This window comes from Trachypithecus francoisi, unplaced genomic scaffold (assembly GCF_009764315.1).
Source record: "Trachypithecus francoisi isolate TF-2019V2 unplaced genomic scaffold, Tfra_2.0 Lachesis_group3, whole genome shotgun sequence".
NCBI classification, from domain to species: domain Eukaryota; kingdom Metazoa; phylum Chordata; class Mammalia; order Primates; family Cercopithecidae; genus Trachypithecus; species Trachypithecus francoisi.
The window spans coordinates 148,252,499-148,273,490 of NW_022681468.1; the positions used below are offsets into that span (position 1 = coordinate 148,252,499).

The 20,992-nt window shown below is 42.4% G+C and overlaps 1 protein-coding gene across 2 annotated transcripts in view; it reads right to left on the reverse strand.

The window, feature by feature from the left end:
• Positions 1-20,992, reverse strand: part of INO80 (INO80 complex ATPase subunit) — a 141,514-nt gene that overhangs the window by 8,911 nt on the left and 111,611 nt on the right. For both annotated transcript variants that reach the window (XM_033190460.1, XM_033190461.1), the window contains 4 exons: positions 20,225-20,319; positions 10,575-10,647; positions 964-1,122; positions 220-322 (listed from right to left, as the gene is read on the reverse strand). In XM_033190460.1, coding sequence (XP_033046351.1) covers positions 220-322; positions 964-1,122; positions 10,575-10,647; positions 20,225-20,319 — 430 coding nt within the window. The remainder of the gene's footprint in view (positions 1-219; positions 323-963; positions 1,123-10,574; positions 10,648-20,224; positions 20,320-20,992) is intronic.

The following is a 20,992-nucleotide window of genomic DNA, read 5'->3' on the forward strand; positions in this document are numbered from 1 at the left end:
GATCTGCCCACCTTGGCCTCCCAAAGTGCTGGGATTATAGACATGAGCCACCATGCCTGGCCCAGAACACAATCTTGTTTGGGTTTTTATATAAAATATGAGCACAAAAATATTTTCTCTAAATATAGCCTTTGGCTTTGCCTACCCTTGGCACACAGCCAAGTACCTCTTCCATTTTCAGATACGTAAAAGGAGTGTCTAGAGGTTTAGAGTACATACGTTTCTTCTCCAACTCTTCGTCGTCTAGAAGAAGACTAACCACCTCTTTGGGTTTCAAGGTATCTGGTTTGAAGTTCCCACCTGAAATCACCATCCGCTGAATCTACACCAAAGCAGATCAAAATGTCACCTCTAGGCATCCATTCCATTATGGCAAATATCCAGAAAAAGACACACATCGTTCTCAACCCACTCCTCAGGTGAGGCCTCTGGTTTCCTATTTCTTCTTTTCCCCCTTTTCATTTCAGTTCATCTGATTGGCTCATCCAGATTATTTGTCTGACAGAAGGAAAATGATAACTCCTTTGCTTGGAACTGCTAACTAGAAAATCTAATAGTACTGAATCAGGATGGAAAAAAACAAAAAATAATAATTTCTTTAGAAACTAACAGATTTGGCATACAATTCAGAGGCAGGTAAGTTGAGAGTATTAGGATAAGAACTCAAAAATGTCAATCCTTCTTCCCCTGAATACGAGAGGCCATTACTGGTGTCAGTCTCCACATGAACAACAGCTGGATCCAGGCTACGGAAACCATTCTGGGGGAAAGGGAATGAGGCATGGCCAGGGAAGTCAGGATTGCTGTTGCATGGGACCTGATTTTATTTTCTGTTCAGAAGAAATTGTAGTTTCATCAGGACCAATAAAAGGCAATAGAGTTTTAAATAGTCTCAATCCAGTCGATGTGGTCAGACTCTCTGTTTGCTCCATCAGGGCAGGAATTTCTTTCCCTTGTGCTTACCTCACTCTTCTCCTTGGCTCTTTGCAGAATGCGTTCTTCAATGGTGCCTTTACAGATGAGCCGGTACACGGTAACCTGCTTCGTCTGCCCCAAGCGGTGGGCCCTGTCCATGGCCTGCTGGTCCACAGTGGGGTTCCAGTCGCTATCATAGAAAATCACCTGCATAGAATATAGCAAAAACTGAAGCACTCTTAGGGAAGGACCAGAAATTCTGAGAGCAACCCAGCCAATTGTCTGTTTGCAATAGTCTGGTGTCAGTAGGGTCTGATTCCTTTCTATGATACTGAGCTAAGATACATCTTCTTAGAAGATACAAAGCCATTCCTTCACATGCCCTGAGCAAAAGACACATGCTCCTGTTTTATTTTTTTCAGTTTTCACTTAAAAAGAGAGAGTAGCAATAATATTAATAGTTAAAATGTAGTGCTTAGTACATTAATAACATTAAGTTAACACTTATAGTGCATTGTTCTAAGTGCATTAACTCATTTAAATCCCAGAATTATCACTGTTATTTGTGCTGAGAAAAAAAAAATCCGATAATCATCATGATTTAAATACTGTTAAGACTCACATATTTTGTAGTTTAGGAGAATGAGGCACAAATGAGCTAGACCATTTATCCAAGATCACATTGCCTAAGTAAGCACCACTGCTCCCAACTATTCACAAGACTGAGGTGGGAGGACTGCTTAAGCCTGGGAGGCAGAGGTTGAGGTGAGCCGAGATTGCACCACTGCACTCTAGCCTGGGTGACAGAGCGATACCCCGTCTCAAAAACAAAACAAAACAGGTCAGGCGTGGTGGTTCACACCTGTAATCCCAGCACTTTGGGAAGCCAAGGTAGGTGGATCACCTGAGGTAATTAGTTAGAGACCAGCCTGGCCAACATGGTGAAACCCCGTCTCTACTAAAAATACAAAAACTAACCAGGCACAGTGGCTCACACCTGTAATCCCATCACTTTGGGAGGCCAAGGCAGGTGGATTACTTGAGGCCAGGAGTTTGAGACTAGCCTGGCTAACATGGTGAAACCCCATCTCTATTAAAAATACAAAAATTAGCTGGGTGTGGTGGTGCGCACCTGCAATCCCAGCTGCCTGGGAGGCTAAGGCAGGGGAACTGCTTGAACCTGGGAAGCAGAGGTTGCAGTGAGCCAACACTGCACCACTGCACTCCAGCCTGGGTGACAGAGTGAGCCTCTATCTCAAAAAAAAAAAAAAAAAAAAAAAATTAGCCAGGTGTTGTGGCAGACACCTGTGAACCCAGCTACTCAGGAGGCTGAGGCAGGAGAATCGCTTGAACCCAGGAGGCGGAGGTTGCAGTGAGCTGAGATCATGCCATTGCGCTCCAGCCTGGGCGACAACAGAGAAACTCTGTCTCAAAACAAAACAAAACAAAATAAAACAAAACACTGGGGCCATCTTGGAAACAGGCATGGCTTTCCCTAGAATTCTCAGGCTCTCATCAACAGTCATTTACTAGCCCAAGAATTCCCAGGATGGAATGTTTAAAGGGGTCTCTGGAAGTGACTTCTAGTTTGTTGAGCAACAAACAAATTAACAACAAAATGTATCACCACTAAAGCTCTTGAGGCTACCATCCAACATGGTGGACCAGTTCAAAATGGTCCTCATATCTCATGTGTCATCCTTTATATCCAATCAAAAGTCACCAAATCCAGCCACTGCTTCAAAAATGAACCTGTCCTTTCTACAGTCCCACTGTTACCATTCTGGACCAGGCCCTCACAACCTACATCTGGATTAGCGCTCTGTTACATCAGCAGGACTCTTAGATCTCAGTCTCTTTCCTCTTCAGTCTACCTTGGCTACCACTGTGGGCCATTCCAGCTATCTGCCAGTTACACACCATGTCCAAACTCTCCTAAATAATCAAGCCCTGCTATAGAGAGCCAACTTTATTTCCTATTCTTTCCTAACACAAATATGCCCCTTCCCTTTAGACAGATGGGTCTCTTCAGTGGTCCTGGCTTATAATACATTTGTGTACACCTCTTTTTGTTCAAGCTGTTTCTCTGAACTAGAATCCCAAAACTCTTCTAGAGACTGGTCTGAGATCACAGCAAGGGGCGGCTGGGGTGGGGAGTGACCTAACAGTCTCCCTCTGCAACCTATAGTAGTAACAATACTTGGCATTGCTTACCTACCTTGGCCCAAGTCCCCACTTAATCACTAACTTCTATGGTGTCCAATTATTTCATGTGTACTATTTGAAAGAGTGAGTCATCTTTCTTGAAACTGTTTCTCTCTGCCTCTCTCTTTCTTTTCTGAGACAGGGTCTTGCTCTATCACCCAGGCTGAAGTACAGTGGCATGATATTGGCTCACTGTAGCCCCAAACTCCTGGGCTCAAGCAATCCTCCCATCTCAGCTCCCCAAACTGTTGGAATTACAGGTATGAGCCATTGCGCCCGGCCAAAATGGTTTCCCTTCATTGTTAGCACAGGTTAGAATCCTTGGGAAGAATATTGCAAACTGCTGGCCAAAGAAAGTCACTGTGAAAGCTTACTGTCAATCTAGTGTCCTGCAAACCTAAGATTTAGGAGTGCACAATGCTTGTCGCCTCTAGAGGAACTTAACAAACCTGACCACAGGACATTTTGGAGTTTCAAAGAGGACATACAAACTTCCAGAAGACCTAGTTTGAACTTTCAGGGAAAACATAGCTAACAAAAATGAAGACCTTCAGTTGGACTAGAGGATAACATTATTACTTGCCCAGTGTACTTTTTTTCATCTTTTTTCTGGTTCATGTTGTCCCATGATGCCCAATGTATTTAAAATGACTACACATGTGGAATTTGAGGGCTGATGTCACACCCAAAAGACAGTATCTTGAGCTGTCTAAGCTTGAGGCTATGGTTCAGCATCAATTCATAATGTGGAGATGTGCGTGGTAGAGGTGGGTAGAGGGAGAGCCATATTATGAATTGCTTCATAGGTACTGTCTTAATATTTTTTCCTAGAAGACCCAGTGGCAACCAAACCTGATTCAACTTGTGTTCTTTTGAGTTCATAAACAGTAAGATTAAAGCCTAAGGAGATGGGTTTACAATCTTAACTTCAAAAATCTCCAAATATAGAAGATATTTATCCTTTAAATGGATTCCAAGAGGTGGGGAATTTGGGAGGAAAAGAGAATAAAATAGATTGTTGAGAAAAATACTTATGCAGGGGAAAATATGAAATACATACAAACTAACAGGTTAAGAACAAGAGTGAGAGAACTAAAAACCAAGACAGATGTGTGGTTACCATCTAATCCAACACTGAATTAACCATGATGTGAACTGGAGGGAGTGGTGAGGGAGACAATGCACCAGAGTGGGACAGGGATGACGCCTGTACTTGGCAGTAGGGTTTATGGAGCTCAGTGAGACATTCTAGAGAAAAACAAGTAACAATTAAAGGACTAGAACAACTGACTTAAACTAGGAAAGATTAAGGCAAGTCAATCCACAAAGCGTGGCCCAGCAATGACTAAGGGGAAACAATAGTCAGTGCCTTCATGACATTGTAAACACCAAGCAGGGCAGGCACAGGGGAAGAGAGGTGACCGTTATCATCCGGTAGAGGGGCCTGGCTGCACAGGTCAATGAGAAGGAGTTTCAGGGGATGAGAGAGTGAGATTTAAAACAGAAAAATTTCTAGAGGAACAACTGGGAAAAGTTAGACCAACACTTAGAGGGTAGAGCTTTTTCTCCCAAGAGAATGAGCGGAGGTTTGGCCTCCGCAGAGGGCTAAAAGCTGTCCTGTGAGACAGGACTTCTTGAATCTCTGCAAAGGGAGAAAAGCTCTTCATTCTCCTTACACATAAGCATTTAAAATAGGTCTGACACAGAAACACAAACAGTGCAGTTTATAACAACCCCTTACTAAACAGAGTCAAATGCAAAGATAACCTTACTTCAGGAAGAATATACAAACAATGACACAGTAAGAGGCAGCTGCCATACATCATTTGCTAAAACGATGTTTTTACTAACAGAGAAGGCCAGAGAGAGTCCCACATTTTTACATATGCATTCTCAATCATAAGACATTAGGTTTTTCCTGACATTTTTAGGTTGATTAATCTCTTCCTTGTCCATAAATGGTTCTGGGGAAATCCCAAAGCTAAATAAATCTCAGGGCAAAGGAAAAATGCCAGAAAGCAGCTAACTGTACTGTTTTTCTAGCAACACACACACATAGTACATCCTCGGAATTAATTTCAATTTTGATGTCTCATTGTTCTAAGAACTATTCCAGGAGTTTCTAATTTACAAGTGAATCCCCAAGCCCTTCCCCCAAAATTAAAATGTAAATTATTTCAGAATTCAGAAATCAGAGTATTCAGAGCCTCTTTTTTTTTTTTTTTTTTTTGAGACAGGGGCTCAGTGTTGCCCATGTTGGAGTGCAGTGGCACAATCACAGCTCTGCAGTCTTGACTGCAGTCTGGGCCCAAGCAAACCTCCACCTCAGCCTCCCGAGGAGCTCAGACCACAGGCATGTGCCGCCATGCCTGGCTAATTTTAAAAACTTTCTATACAGATGGTGTCTTGCTATGTTGCCCAGGCTGGTTTCAAACATCTGCCCTCAAGCAATCCACCCACCTCGGCCTCCCAAACTGCAGGGATTACAGGCATGAGCCACCATGCCCAGCCTAGAGCCCCTCTATGGCCTTCAAGATGAAAAAAGAATTCCTACTCTTATTCCTCTACTTATGAATCAGGGGCCTAGTCTACTTTGCTTCTTTGTGGCTGGTAGGATGCTCTTTACTCCTACAGGGCAAACTATGTGAACCTTGGAAGCAAGGTGTAGATCTCTCCTTTTAAACCTGTTTTTTTTTTTTTAATTTTAACCATTTAAATGAACAACCAGAGAAACTATTCCTTAAGAAACCACAGACTAAACCTGAGATAGGCAAGCTGAGAAGAACAGAAACATATTTTAATAAAATGAACTTATGCTAGACCTTCCCAGGTGACCTCATACAGCCTCATGGTCTTAAATATCATCTACAGCCTCATGATTTGAAAATACAGGTTTAAGGCCAGGTGGCTCATGCCTGTAATCCCAACACTTTGGGAGGCCGAGGCAGGCAGATCACCTGAGGTCAGGAGTTCAAGACCAGCCTGGCCAACATGGTGAAACCCCGTCTCTACTAAAAACATAAAAATTAGCTGGTAATGGTGGTATGTGCCTGTAGTCCCAGCTACTCGGGAGGCTGAGGTGGGAGAATCACTTGAACCTGAGAGGTGGAGGTTCAAGTGAGCTAAGATCAAGCCACTGCACTCCAGCCTGAATGACAGAGCAAGACTCTGTCGCCAAAAAAACAAAAACAAAAAAACAAAAAAAGGAAAGAAAAGAAAACACAGCTTTAACCCTAATCTTTCTTCTGAACTTCAGACTCTGCTGCCTGGGTGACACTGCCACTTAACGTCTGATACTCTTCCTGCTTATGTCTCCTTGTAGTGTTTCATTTTTTTCTCCCACTCTAAACAGAAGCCAGAAGGACGCATTTAAAACTCAAACCAGATCATGTTACTCCTCTGTTCAAACTCTTGCAATTGTTCTCCATCTCAAAGTTCTTACCATAGCTACTAAACCCTATTATGATCTGCTTCTGCAATGGCCATCTCATACTACTCTCCCCATAGTTGATTCTGTTCTACTCGCTCTGGGCTCCTTCTTTTTGTTTGAATATGCCAAGCATGTTCTCACCTTAGGGCTTTTCACTTATCTCCTCTGCCTGGAATGCTCTTCCTTCTGCCAGGTATATGCTTAGGTTACCTCCTTACTTTCTTCAGATCTTGGCTCAAATGTCACCTTATCAGAGATGCCTTACCAATCCATATAAAACAGCAACCCCTGATCATTCTCATGCTATCACTCCTTACCTGATGAATTTTTCTTCATAGCATTCATATTATCAGTTTTTTGTTTGTTTTTGAGATGCAGTCTTGCTCTGTCGCCCAGGCTGGAGTACAGTGGCGTGATCTTGGCTCACTGCAACCTCTGACTCCTGGGTTCAAGCAATTCTCCTGCCTGAGCCTCCCGAGTAGCTGGGACTGCAGGCGCCCACCACCATGCCCAGCTAATTTTTTTGTATTTTTATTAGAGAGAGGGTTTCACCATATTGGCCAAGCTGGTGTCGAACTCCTGACCCTGTGATCCGCCTGCCTCCGCCTCCCAAAGTGCTGGGATTACAGGTGTGAGCCACCGCACCTGGCCCCATATTATTAGTTTTTTTCCCATTTCTTTATGCTTTGTCTCCTCTCCTGCCACTAGAAATGTAATTTATAGTAACTAAGAAGATAGAAATGGAACTTTGTTTTGTTGCATGCTGAATTCCTAGCGCCTAAAACAATGCTGGGCCTTTGGTGGATGCTCATTAAACATTTGTCTAATGAATGAGTGAATGAATGAATGAATGAATGAACAAATGAAACTGTTCCAGGTACTAGAAATACAGACTTTTTTTTTTTTTTTTGAGATGGAGTCTCACTCTACTGCCCAGGATGGAGTGCAGTGGTGCGATCTTGGCTCACTGCAACCTCTGCCTCCTGGGTTCAAGTGATTCTCCTGCCTCAGCCTCCCGAGTAGCTGGGACCACAACCATGCGCCAGCACATACAGCTAATTTTTGTATATTTAGTAGAGATGGGGTTTCACCATGTAGGCCAGGCTGGTCTTACAAGCCATCTGCCCACCTTGGCCTCCCAAAGTGTTGGGATTACGAGTGTGAGCCACCGTGCTCAGACTAGAAATGCAGACTTTTGACTTTCTTCCATTGTTGAGGCCAAAGTCTAGTATGTAAAATAATTACTTACAATGCATTTTGATTAACTTGAATAAAGGGAGGGGCTGGGGAAGGAATATTGACACCTGAATGGGGTTTTAAAGAACAAACAGAAGTTCACCAGGTGGAAGAGGAGACTCACGGGAGGATGACTTAGGCTGAGGGAACACTTTATCCAACAGTGTGATATGGCATGGTGTGTTCAGGAAACTACAAGCCAATCATTATTTCTGGAATATAAAATTTGGAAGGGAAAGTGGTCTGATAATTAGGCTGTAAAGGCAGATAAAGGACACAAATGAAGAGCCTTATACTTTATTTTATAATTGATGGAGAATTCCTGAAGAGTTTTAATCAAAGGAGTGGCATGATTAATAAAGGGTATAGAGAAACTAACAGAGTACCAGCATAGCAAAGAATGGATTTGGATCAACAGGTATGAAGCTGGGAACTGAGAGTGGAGTCCAAAAGACCAGCTTGGACAAAGTGATGAATCTTGTACTGACATTGAGAGTATGACTATGTTGAAATTCTTAAAAGATACAGAGGGCAGAGAACCAAGAGGTAACAAGGAGAAAGGCAAGTTTCTACTATCTGATATGGTAGAAACTATGTGATATGGCTCAAGTGAGCCACCACATCAGAGAACCCACAGAACAACACACACTACACTGACAGCCCTCCCATAGGATGACAGATGCTGAGGATGTACAGCTACCCAGCAATGCCTCCAGTGGCCCTCGGGCGCTGATGTCTTGCCGTACCTGGTTAACTGACTGAAAGTTTAGATGCCAAGGAAGGTACATCCTATAGTTGCTATTACAGAATCTGTAGTATCAGATTAGTGACAGAGAGAGAGAGAGAGAGAGAGAGAGGAGAGAGAGAGGGAGGGAGGGAGGGAGGGAGGGGGAGAGAGAGGGAGAGAGAGAGATATATGAGAGAGAGAGAGAGAGAGAGAGAGAGAGAGAGAGAGAGAGAGAGAGAGAGAGAGATTCCCCCTGCTGCTATGAATCTATTCAAGCCTCTACACTCCTGTACCTCATTTCTCCATTACCCTCATGAGTTTGCTTTCTCCTCATAGTTGTGGGGATTTTGATGTTCTATATGTCAGAGAGGCACCATGATAGTCATATTAAGTGCCATTTTTAGAGTCATGCCTTTTATAAAACAATTTTCTATTTATGGATTTTTAAATCTCAAAGTCACTAAAATTTTTATTAAATATATTTGAATCTTAGGAATAATTCTGAGATTCAAAAAGAATCTTCTTTTTTTTTTTTTTTTTTTTGAGGCGGAGTCTCGCTTTGTCGCCCGGACTGGAGTGCAGTGGCCGGATCTCAGCTCACTGCAAGCTCCACCTCCTGGGTTTACGCCATTCTCCTGCCTCAGCCTCCCAAGTAGCTGAGACTACAGGCGCCCGCCACCTCGCCCGGCTAGTTTTTGTATTTTTAGTAGAGACGGGGTTTCACCATGCTAGCCAGGATGGTCTCGATCTCCTGACCTCGTGATCCGCCCGTCTCGGCCTCCCAAAGTGCTGGGATTACAGGCTTGAGCCACCGCGCCTGGCCTCAAAAAGAATCTTCTTTTCTGTTTTCTTTTTTGAGACAGAGTCTCGCTCTGTCACCCAGGCTGGAGTATTGTGGTGTGATCTTGGCTCACTGCAGCCTCTGCCTCCCGGGTTCAAGGGACTCTCCTGCCTCAACTCCTGAGTAGCTGGGACTATAGGCACGTGTCACCACGCCAGCCAATTTTTTTTTTTTTTTTGTATTTTTAGCAGAGACACAGTTTCATCATGTTGGCCCAGGATGGTCTTGATCTTCTGACCTCGTGATTCACCCTCCTTGGCCTCCCAAAGTGCTGGGATTACAGGTGTGAGCCACCACACCCCGCCAGGAATCCTCTTTTCTTCCCCCTTTCAAACACTGAAGCATTCCTGCAAGGACACTGGGTAGGAAAGAGTGGATACTTTGTTGGAATGTCTTTTCAATCTTATTTTTGAAATTACCCTTTTCATTGCTCTCCAACCACCTTTTAAAGTTCAGGATACAAAAAATGGGTTTTTCCATTAATGGAATAATGCATAAGAGTAACAAAACAATCCTTTCTGATGTGCTCAATTATAGCTCCTAAAACAAATCTGGATGGACTGACTGATTTTTTTCCAGTCTGTTTTCTCTGATGTACCCTAAGTGTCTCGAACGGTATCAGACACATAGTACGCATTCGTGAAATAGCTGTCGAATGAATGTGTAAGAAACTTATTCAGGTGAGGCACAGTGGCTCAAGCCTGTAAGCCCAGCACTTTGGGAGGTGGAGGCAGGTGGATCACTTGAGCCTCGGAGTTCAAGACCAGCCTGGGCAACACGGCGACACTCCATCTCTACAAAAACTACAAAAATTAGCTGGGCATGGTGGCGCATGCCTGTAGTCCCAGCTACTTGGGAGGGTGAGGTGGGAGGATCACCTGAGACTAGGGAGGTTGAAGAAGCTACAGTGACCCACGATCATGCCACTGCACGCCAGCCTGGGTGACAGAGTGAGGCCCTGTCTCAAAAAACAAAAACAAAAACAAACTTATTCAAAGAAAATGAATAGTAAAGTCCGTAAGGAAAGCTGAAATACTCTAGTTCCAGTCAAAGAGCAACTAGAGTCTTTTAATACAAGAGGCAAAGAAATAAAAAGTTTGCAAGTTTGTGATACAAAAGCAAAGGGTAACACAAACTGAATGCCATAGTAGAAAAGCCTGCACAGTAGGTTTCATAGTAGAAAACCTGCATATCTAGTTGATTGTACTCTCATTACTTACTGTGTCTGCAGCAGTGAGATTGATACCTAGTCCTCCAGCTCGTGTGCTTAACAGGAACACAAAGATGTCATTCCTGCACAAAAGGGAGAGATATGTTAAAGGAAAAACTGAAAAGAAAAAATGGCATGTATCAAAAGAGATCTCTGAATATAGAACATAGAGTCTAGGACTAAAAAGAGTTTTGGTGGTTACCTAGGCCTGATTGATATTTCCGTAAAGCATTATACAATGTTGCTCTGTTCTTACAATCAAACATGGAGGTCACCTTCCAATCTGAAGATAAACTTTTGCTACCCACTAATAAATGATTGATAGGCAACACAAGTATAAACATGTAGCAAATATAACAGAAAAATATGTTACCACAGATGTACAGACCTCTCTGTCATATTTTTATTTTTATTTTTATTTTATTTATTTTTTTGAGATGGAGTCTTGCTCTGTCACCCAGGCTGGAGTGCAGTGGCCGGATCTTGGCTCACTGCAAGCTCCGCCTCCCGAGTTCACGCCATTCTCCCGCCTCAGCCTCCCGAGTAGCTGGGACTACAGGCGCCCGCCACCACGCCCGGCTAGTTTTTTGTATTTTTAGTAGAGACAGGGTTTCACCACGTTAGCCAGGATGGTCTTGATCTCCTGACCTCGTGATCCGCCCGTCTCGGCCTCCCAAAGTGCTGGGATTACAGGCTTGAGCCACCGCGCCCGGCCTCTGTCATATTTTTAAATCAAACCATTCCTAGTTCATACAGAGGGGTCAAGTAAATTAGTACTTCCTGGTTTTCTCTAAGAATCATGACTTATAATAGTTTGGGGACTAATGTTATTCCAAAGCACCCATTTTTTTTGTTTTCTGGATGGAGTTTCACTCTGTCACCCAGGCTGGAGTGCAGTGGTGTGATCTCAGCTCACTGCAACCTCTGTCTCCTGGGTACAAGCTCCTGCCTCAGCCTCCCGAGTAGCTGGGACTACAGGCACTCACCACCACACCCGCCTAATTTTTTATATTTTTAGTAGAGATGGGGTTTCACCATATTGGCCAGGCTGGTCTTGAACTCCTGACCTTGTGATTCACCCGCCTTGGCCTCCCAAATTGCTGGAATTACAGACGCGAGCCACCGCGCCCAGCGTCAAAACACTCATTTTTAAGATGAAGAAAGTTGAGTCCCTGAAAAATGACTCAAAGAACTAAGACCCAGGCCGTGACTTTTATGTGCTAACTTGAATTTAGGATCAGTCCATGAAGACAGGCTGGAACTAAGCACTTTTGGATGAATGCCAACACACCCCTTACATAGAAATGATTAAATATGGTTTTCTCAGTTTCCTTCTACTTCCTATGTTCTTTCAAAGAAACACTGAATTACAAACAAACCAGTTGGTACCACTGTCGCTCACTCGAGCAGCAAATATTTACTGAATGTCTTCTGGGAACAAGCCCATACCAGATCGCAAAGAACAGGCTCTTTTTCTTTTCTTTTTTTTTTTTTGTTTGGAGTCTAGCTCTGACACCCAGGCTGGAGTGTAGGGGCGTGATCTCGGCTCACTGCAACCTCCACCTCCTTGGTTAAAGCAATTCTCCTGCCTCAGCCTCCCGAGTAGCTGGGATTACAGGTGCCTGCCATCATGCCTGGCTAATTTTTGTATTTTTAGTAGAGACAGGACTTCACTATGTTGACCAGGTTGGTCTCCTACCTCAGGCGATCCACGTGCCTCAGCCTCCCAAAGTGCTGGGATTACAGGCGTGAGCCACTGTGCCCAGAACAGGCTTTTGACTCTAAGATTTATCTACACACACACACACACCACACACACACACACAAATAAGGGCTCAGTTTTAGCCCAGTTCGTATAGATTGCATAAATATATCTTAAGATTATCTTGCATCTTCATATTCCTGACACCTCAGGCTATTTTCTAGAATATCTCTAAGGAAAATAGATTGCATTACACTGGTGAGCAAACAGGACAGTCCTTATAAGTCAAGCTGTTAATCCTCCCCTTTTTTTCATGTTTGTAGTGGATAATCCAACTGGAAATTCATTTAGATTAGTATTATTCAAAGTGCAGGTCACACCTATCATTGGTCATGACATCAGTTTGGTGCTTTAGACAGCATTAAAGAAAGAAAAAAGAGATTAGAAAATACTCTAATGCATTACAAGTCATAAGGGTAAGTAATGTTTTGTGAAGTTTCAAATGCAGAATAAAGGTACTAAAATCACAGTGTAAAATGAATTTTTTATTTTGTGGATTCCAGTAAGGAAAAAAAACCAAAAAAAACAAAAAAAAAACCCCACAAAACCAAAACCAAAACCAAAAACAAAAAAAACCACAAAACAACAACAACAACAAAAACACCAGAAACAAATATACTGACATCAGGATGCTCTCATCCCTTCAGGCTATTCTTCCTTGGTAAAGTTACTTGACTGCTGACAGTCTGTTTCCTGGACTATAAAATGAAGATGCTATAAATACTGCTGAAGTGACTGATGACGTATCAATGTTAAACATAAGTATCAGTGAAAGAACTATTTTGAAATAAACATCCTGGTTAATCACTAAGGTAGGTATGTCCTGTAGAAATCTGCCCATTATTTGCATTGAATTAAACACAACTTTCGGCCGGGCGCGGTGGCTCAAGCCTGTAATCCCAGCACTTTGGGAGGCCGAGACGGGCGGATCATGAGGTCAGGAGATCGAGACCATCCTGGCTAACCCGGTGAAACGCCGTCTCTACTAAAAAAAAAAAAATACAAAAAACTAGCCGGGCGAGGTGACGGGCGCCTGTAGTCCCAGGTACTCGGGAGGCTGAGGCAGGAGAATGGCATGAACCCGGGAGACGGAGCTTGCAGTGAGCTGAGATCCGGCCACTGCACTCCAGCCTGGGCGACAGAGCGAGACTCCGTCTCAAAAAAAAAACAAACAAATAAACACAACTTTCTTTTTTTTTTTTTGAGACGGAGTCTCGCTCTGTCGCCCAGGCTGGAGTGCAGTGGCTTGATCTCAGCTCACTGCAAGCTCCGCCTCCCGGGTTCACGCCATTCTCCTGCCTCAGCCTCCCCAGTAGCAGGGACTACAGGCGCCCACCACCTTGCCTGGCTAGTTTTTATATTTTTTAGTAGAGACGGGGTTTCACTATGTTAGCCAGGATGGTCTCGATCTCCTGACCTCGTGATCCACATGTCTTGGCCTCGCAAAGTGCTGGGATTACAGGCTTAAGCCACCATGCCCGGCCTAAACACAACTTTCATAGAGAGGCATGGATAACAGACCACGGGTGGCGGTCTCTCAGTTAGTGATTCCAAATGCTTTGTGCTCCGATGAAAGTTCTACTAGTTTATCCTTGAATTTTATCACAAAAGTTAATATTTCATAATTTTATTTGATTCATAAAATGCCATCTTTATGATTAAATCATGTAGTGTAAATCAAAAGGCTGAAGGGCATCTGCCAATTTATAAACACATTTTCCCACAGATACGGGATGATGTAAATGGAAGGAGGCATGGTACCTCACAGGCCCAAAGAAGAATAACCACAATAAGGCTTCAAATAAAAACTGATTGAGCTTTTTAGGGTCGTACTAATCTCTGGAAGGCTGAGGTGCAAGGATAACTTGCGGCTAGGAGTTTGAGATCAGCTTGGGCAATACAGCAAGACCCTGCATCTACACAAAAATCTTAAAAAAAAAAATTAGCCAGGCATGGTGGCACACACCTGTAAACCCAGCTACCTGGGACACTGAAGCAAGAGGATCATTTGAGCCCAGGAGTTCAAGGATGCAGTGAGCTACACATCACACCAGTGCACTCCAGCCTAAGCAACAGAGTGAGATTCCATCTCTTAAAAAGGATAAGCAATCCTTCCCACTTCAGCACTGAGAAGACTGCTCTTGCTCCATACATCTTCCTCTCCTGCTTTGGTGGGTACAGAGGCAAGGAATCAAAGGCTCCTCTGACACCTGTGAAAAGGTTGATGGAGTCATTCAATGGCTAGGACTTTTCTTTGATAATTCTTGAGAAGACCCAAAATATGAGCATGGGGTGTCAGGGAATGGGTACAGGGTGGGGGTATGGGGGACTGGTGGGAAAAGACAAGGCATTTGAGCAGTACAACAAAAGGAAGTATTAGAAGCAAAAAGATAAGTAATTTTTGGCCAGGTGTGGTGGCTCACGCCTGTAATCCTAACACTTTGAGAAGCTGAAGTGAGTGGATCACTTGAGGTCAGGAGTTCAAGACCAGCCTTGGCAACAGCTCAAAACCCTGTCTCTACAAAATACAAAATTAGCTGGGTGTGGTGGTACAAGCCTGTAGTCTCAGCTACTTGTGAGGCTGAGGTAGGAGAGTCAGTAGAGCCTGGGAGGTCAAGGATGCAGTGAGCTGTAATCGCTCTACTGTGTTCTACTGCACTCCAGAGCCTGGGTGACAGAGTGACACCCTGTCTCAAAAAAAAAAAAAAAAAAAAAAAAAAAAGAAAGAAAGAAAGAAAAGAAAAGAAAAGAAAAAGATGGGTAATTTCCATAGTCTGTACAGTCAGAGTTTAGTTCAGATGTAATCACTTACAAATAGGTGCTATATACAGAAGAACACTAGTGAAAGAAATGTAGGTAAAAATAAATTAGTAGAAAAACTTAGAAATACAATGGTTTCTTTTGGATATCAATTATGTACTGAAAAGATGCCTTGTGATGATGAGGTAGGCGATGAATTCAATGTAATTTTATCATATTGTAATGAAAAAATAAGAACTGCAGAAACCTTGGGTTCTTATAATCAAAGAAATTAGTTCTAATCATGGACTATACTGCTGTAAAACCCCAAAATATCTAAATCAAACTACTAAGAAGTTCCTTTCTAATGAATAATGCTATAACAGTATCGATAATGTGAATTAATGTTTTAGGGGCTCTGACTAAACAGGAGAAAACAAAATCCCAGAAGGCAACATGGTGGTCTGGGTGCCCTCTCTAGGAAGCTGAAAAGGCATCTCAACTCAGGGTCACTTGGAACAGACCTTAAAGACCAGCCATCTGGCTGGTCTGTTAAGGGGCCTATAAAACCACACAGCAAAAACATGTGTAGGTCTCGCTCTCACTCTTCTTTAATAACCCACTGAGGTGACTTTGCACCAACATACCCAAATAGTGCTAGGCACATAGCTGACTGCAGTAAAGGCTTGTTGAATGACTGAAAAGGAACCACAATGAAAGACAACTGTGAATCTCTACGACACTCACAAAGAAAAAAATCCATGCTATAGTCACTTTTCCCTCATGTTTTCCAAAGAGTCACACTGAGTGGTCAGATAATGGGGTGAGGATCCATTTGGTAAAGGTCATGGGTTAGGAGGAAGGGAAGCAAAGGCCAAGGCACCACAGAGCAAAGACCTTGTGAATGGCTTCTAGGATCACGCACTGGTCACATGCTCTGAATGTTGCCCAGTCAGGACATCCTGGCCAAACAGTCTTTAGTCTCAGTCAGACTTTTTCCTGGAAGGATCCCTCATAAATAAATCTTGTATGAAGGGAATGTAAATGGCTTTTTATAGGCGTTGTTGTTTACTCTGGCTGACCTTTGAGCCACAGGGCTTTCCAGTTGAAACTACAATTTTTTCTTTGGATGTCTTTCATTAATACTAATTAAATTATTTGGCAAGGAGTGCTTGTGTCCAAAAACACCTGTCTTTTTCTATCAGGCGATTGCAGTCACTCAAATTCGTAAGTTGAGCATTTTCCCCCCTTTGGAGGGGTCAGTATATGCACAGTCCAGATTCTACACATGAGAAATAGATTACTTCTTTGCCATAATCCCAACTCTAAGCATCCAGTTTGTAATGTACACAAGGATCAGAAGGAGACTTCAGTCTCTTTTTCCATTTTGTCTAATATTAGATAGAGGGTGTTAAAACGATGGTTACCCAAATGTTGACTCTAAATAACATTCACTGTTACCTAAGTAATTCTCAGTTGTGGAGTCTGAAGGCTCAAGCAAGATTTCCTAATAAAAGCTGTGAAAAATTACATTTTTTACTAAGTAGATCCAAGTAAAATTTAATGATGAAAATGCCATTATTTTAGAGCTAAACTTTTCAAAATTATTGTGCACTACTACTGGGACTGCCCAAGTAATTCTGCTTCCCAAGTCTTATAAGTAAGAGATTTCAGAGGTAATAAATTATATACCTCCTGATTTTTTTCCACTATGAAGGTACTGCAAAATATACTGAGCCCTGGGTCTCACAGTCCCATTTTCTAATAATTGGGTAAGCCAGGAGAACGACTACGGCTCTACTACTCAGAAGCCCAAATCACTAGAAGTCAACATACTACAGCTCTGGTTGGGGTCTGTATCAGCAGAATTTTCTACAAAGAAATATACACAGTCTTAAATGTTTTTATCTTTTCACTCAGTAATTTCTCATGTTTGAATCTATGCTAAGACAGTAATCTAAAATAGTTACAAAGCTTTATACACAAAAATATTCACTCAATATTTCTAGTAGATATTTCTATTCAATAATAGAAAAGTAGTATATATACCCAGTGTAACAGAACAGTGATCATTAAAAATGTTGTTGGCGGCCGGGCGCGGTGGCTCAAGCCTGTAATCCCAGCACTTTGGGAGGCCGAGACGGGTGGATCACGAGGTCAAGAGATCGAGACCAACCTAGCTAACACGGCGAAACCCCGTCTCTACTAAAAAATACAAAAAACTAGCCGGGCGAGTTGGCGGGCGCCTGTAGTCCCAGCTACTTGGGAGGCTGAGGCAGGAGAATGGCATAAACCCGGGAGGCGGAGCTTGCAGTGAGCTGAGATCCGGCCACTGCACTCCAGCCTGGGCGACAGAGCGAGACTCCGTCTCAAAAAAAAAAAAAAAAATGTTGTTGGCAAGGCTGGACACGGTGGCTCATGCCTGTAATCCCAGCATTTTAGGAGGCTGAGGCGGGTGGATCACGAGGTCAGGAGATTGAGACCATCCTGGCTAACATGATGAAACCCCATCTCTACTAAAAATACAAAAACTTAGCCAGGCGTGGTGGCAGGTGCCTGTAGTCTCAGCTACTCGGGAGGCTGAGGCAGGAGAATCGCGTGAACCTGGGAGGCGGAGGTTGCAGTGAGCCGAGATCGCGCCACTACACTCCAGCCTGGGTGACAGAGTGAGACTCTGTCACAAAAAAAAAAAAAATAAAATAAAATAAAGGTTGTTGGCAAAGACTTTTTAATGATACATGACAATGGTTATGACAGAACATTAAGTAGAAGAAATCAGGATACAAAATCCCACCTATAATATGGTAACAGTATAAATACAACCCTACACATATGTTAAAGACTACAGGATATATACCAAAATGTTAACAGTAGTGGGATTTTGGGTGATTTTTCTTTTCTTTCTTTTTTTTTTGAGATGGAGTCTCACTCTGTCACCCAGGCTGGAGTGCAGTGGCGGATCTCTGCTCACTCCAACCTCCAACTCCCGAATTCAAGTGATTCTCCTGCCTCAGCCTCACCCCCTGAGTAGCTGGGATTACAGGCACCCACCATCACGCCCAGCTAATTTTTGTATTTTTAGTAGAGATGGGGTTTCACCATGTTGGCTGGGATGGTCTCGAACTCCTGACCTCAGATGATAAGCCCACCTTGGCCTCCCAAAGTATTGGGATTATAGGCGTGAGCCACCACACCCGGCCTTTATTTTCATCTTGAAATATTTTTCAAATTTTTCTCAATAGGCATTTCATTATAATATATAAAGGCCCCAACTGTTACTGAAGAAAATCAAAACACTACTGTTAAAAAGATCCTTAAATGTACAATATCAAATATACTAGTGGAAAATAAACACAAACAGTATCAGGTGAAATACCTATTACTTAATGGCTTTTCTCATTACAAAGCATGCCACCCCATACCAGTGTACCCACATCACAGATACACTGGCATGACTGGAGAAAATACAGGCACTCTGAGGAAACATACAGTCTATAGATCTTGCACATAAGATTCTTGTCAAGTTGCAGCTCTGAGGTGGGAGTAGGTAGGGACATGATATAAGATATGTATCACTGATTTCAGAATTAAGAAAAGATGAAGATCGCCCAGTAATTTTTTTTCATCTTTTTGCCAAAACATGTGGTGGGCTAAGGAGCCACAATGCTTACTCATGTTTCAAATAATTGGTTTTAGAATCTACTGGTAGCTTCTGCTAGGTGAGAATCTAGGTCAGGCTATCCACACAGCTGTGCCAGGGTAACAAATGGAAATAGGTTTGAGGCAGATCTTCTCCTTATTGTTGGTCAAACAGGCACCTGGAATTCTGGTGTGTAGTTTTAACTTAGGAAAAACCCTTAAACAGAAGACATGCTATGTTGAATTGTAGATGTGTTTTATGCCAAATTATTTTATGTCTGAATTAAACCATGCTTTAGAACTGAATGAAATTAAAAATTATAATCTAAATAAAATGGCTATGTGCTTAATTTTCTTCACAAGAATTCAAAAGTGAAATATTAAGAGGCCATGCAATTAAAAGCCAAAGTCAAAGCTGTTCTGATTTACTGATATTAAGATCTGCTTTATTCCTCAGCTCTCCAGGTCTAAGGAGGAAACCTGAAGATGAAGTTCAGCAGACTGTCACTAGTGAGGCCTGGCTTTCTCCTTGGAGAGAGCAGTAAACCAGACTCTACCTATTACAATGAGAAACTGCACTCAGGATAATTATGGCTCTGTAAACCATGAGCATTCAGCAGGCGGTAATTGAAATTTCATAGGCTCATTAGCAGGTGGGAGAGGTACTGTGGATGAGAGCTGCCAGCTGAATAGATGGTACAGTATTGCAATTTGTCATACTGCACTGTACTGCTACTATGTTGAAAGGAAAGCAGGAAAATAAAAGGTACTTTTTCTTATACAAAATGAAACACAGAAACAAACTAATAACTTTAAGTCAACACTCAGAAATTGCTACTGTTAGCAGCCGGGAACATTGGTTCATGCCTATAATCCTAGCACTTGGGGAGGTGGAGGTGGGTGGATCACTTGAGGCCAGGATTTCCAGACCAGTCTGGCCAACATAGTGAAATCCCGTCCCTACTAAAAATACAAAAATTAGCTGTGTGTGGTGGCGCATGTCTGTAATCCCAGCTACTTGGGAGGCTGAGGCACAAGAATTGTTTGAAACAGGGAGGCGGAGGCTGCAGTGAGTCAAGATTGTGCCACTTCACTCCAGACTGGGTGACAGGGAAAGACTGTCTCACAAAAAAAAAAAGAAACGGCTACTGTAAGCAATGAGGAATATATGCTGGTGGATTTTTTTCTACGTACTTATTATCCATTGAGGAGGATCTTGGTTCATACTTAGAAACGATTTCTTTTATTATCCAAAGAAATAGGCGCTAGTGTCATAAGAAAGCATACTTCAAACATACAAACTAATTCAGATCTATGTGTCTCTCCCAGACACATAGATCTGATTTATGATAAGCAGATTTAGTAACTTCTTAAAATGGCAGGAATTACATCTTGATTCCTTAACAATCTCAGATGCCCTGGCATTAAAAAAAAAAAAAAAAAAAAAAAAACAAAACTTACCATTTCAAGCACTAGAGGGAAATTAAAAAGATAATTTTTGTAATTCCCATGAACATTACCTGTTCTGAAAATCAGCAACCATGTCTCGCCTCTCCGAGATCTTGGATGAGCCATCAAGCCTCATGTAAGTATGCTTCCTGTAAACCATGTATTCCTGCCAACCGGGATGAAAGGACACAGTAAGTCTGATGCAAATTACTGTATTCTGATTTCCATAAGCATCTACCCGTCTTCTACCTTGTCCACATTGGAGGCAAGCCATTATATCCAGAATGGGGAGAGCGCAACCTCAAGAGTACAGGAAGTTTACTTGTAAATGAGTTTACTGCCAACATGTGAAAATCCAGGGCAATCTGAAGATTATAATCACTCTCAATTTCAGTTTGGAACCTAATCTTATTCCTGTAAATTCCTATAGGTTTCATTAAAAAAAAAAAAAAAAAATTCCACAAACCAAAATAGTTTTTCAGTCATCAACCAAATATCTTTCACAGCTACGAAAATACCTACTTTTTTTTTCAGTGAATAACATTCACTGAAATGAATGTGTTTCCCCAGAGCAAATCTTTACTGATTAAAATGCTTACATTTACAGCCTAAGCTTCCTTCTCCCATCAGAGCATGCATCACTGTTAGGGGACACCTAAGCATCAGAGTGAAACAAAAGACAAGGTAATTTTCTATGGCAGAGAATGTTCTTGACATTATCAAGAGGAATTACAACTTTTAAGAATGAAGAGACGTCAAAAGATACAATGGAGAGACTGCCTCTCCATTCTTAGAAGCTGCAATTCTTCTTATAGTTATGTCCAAATGAACATTTATTT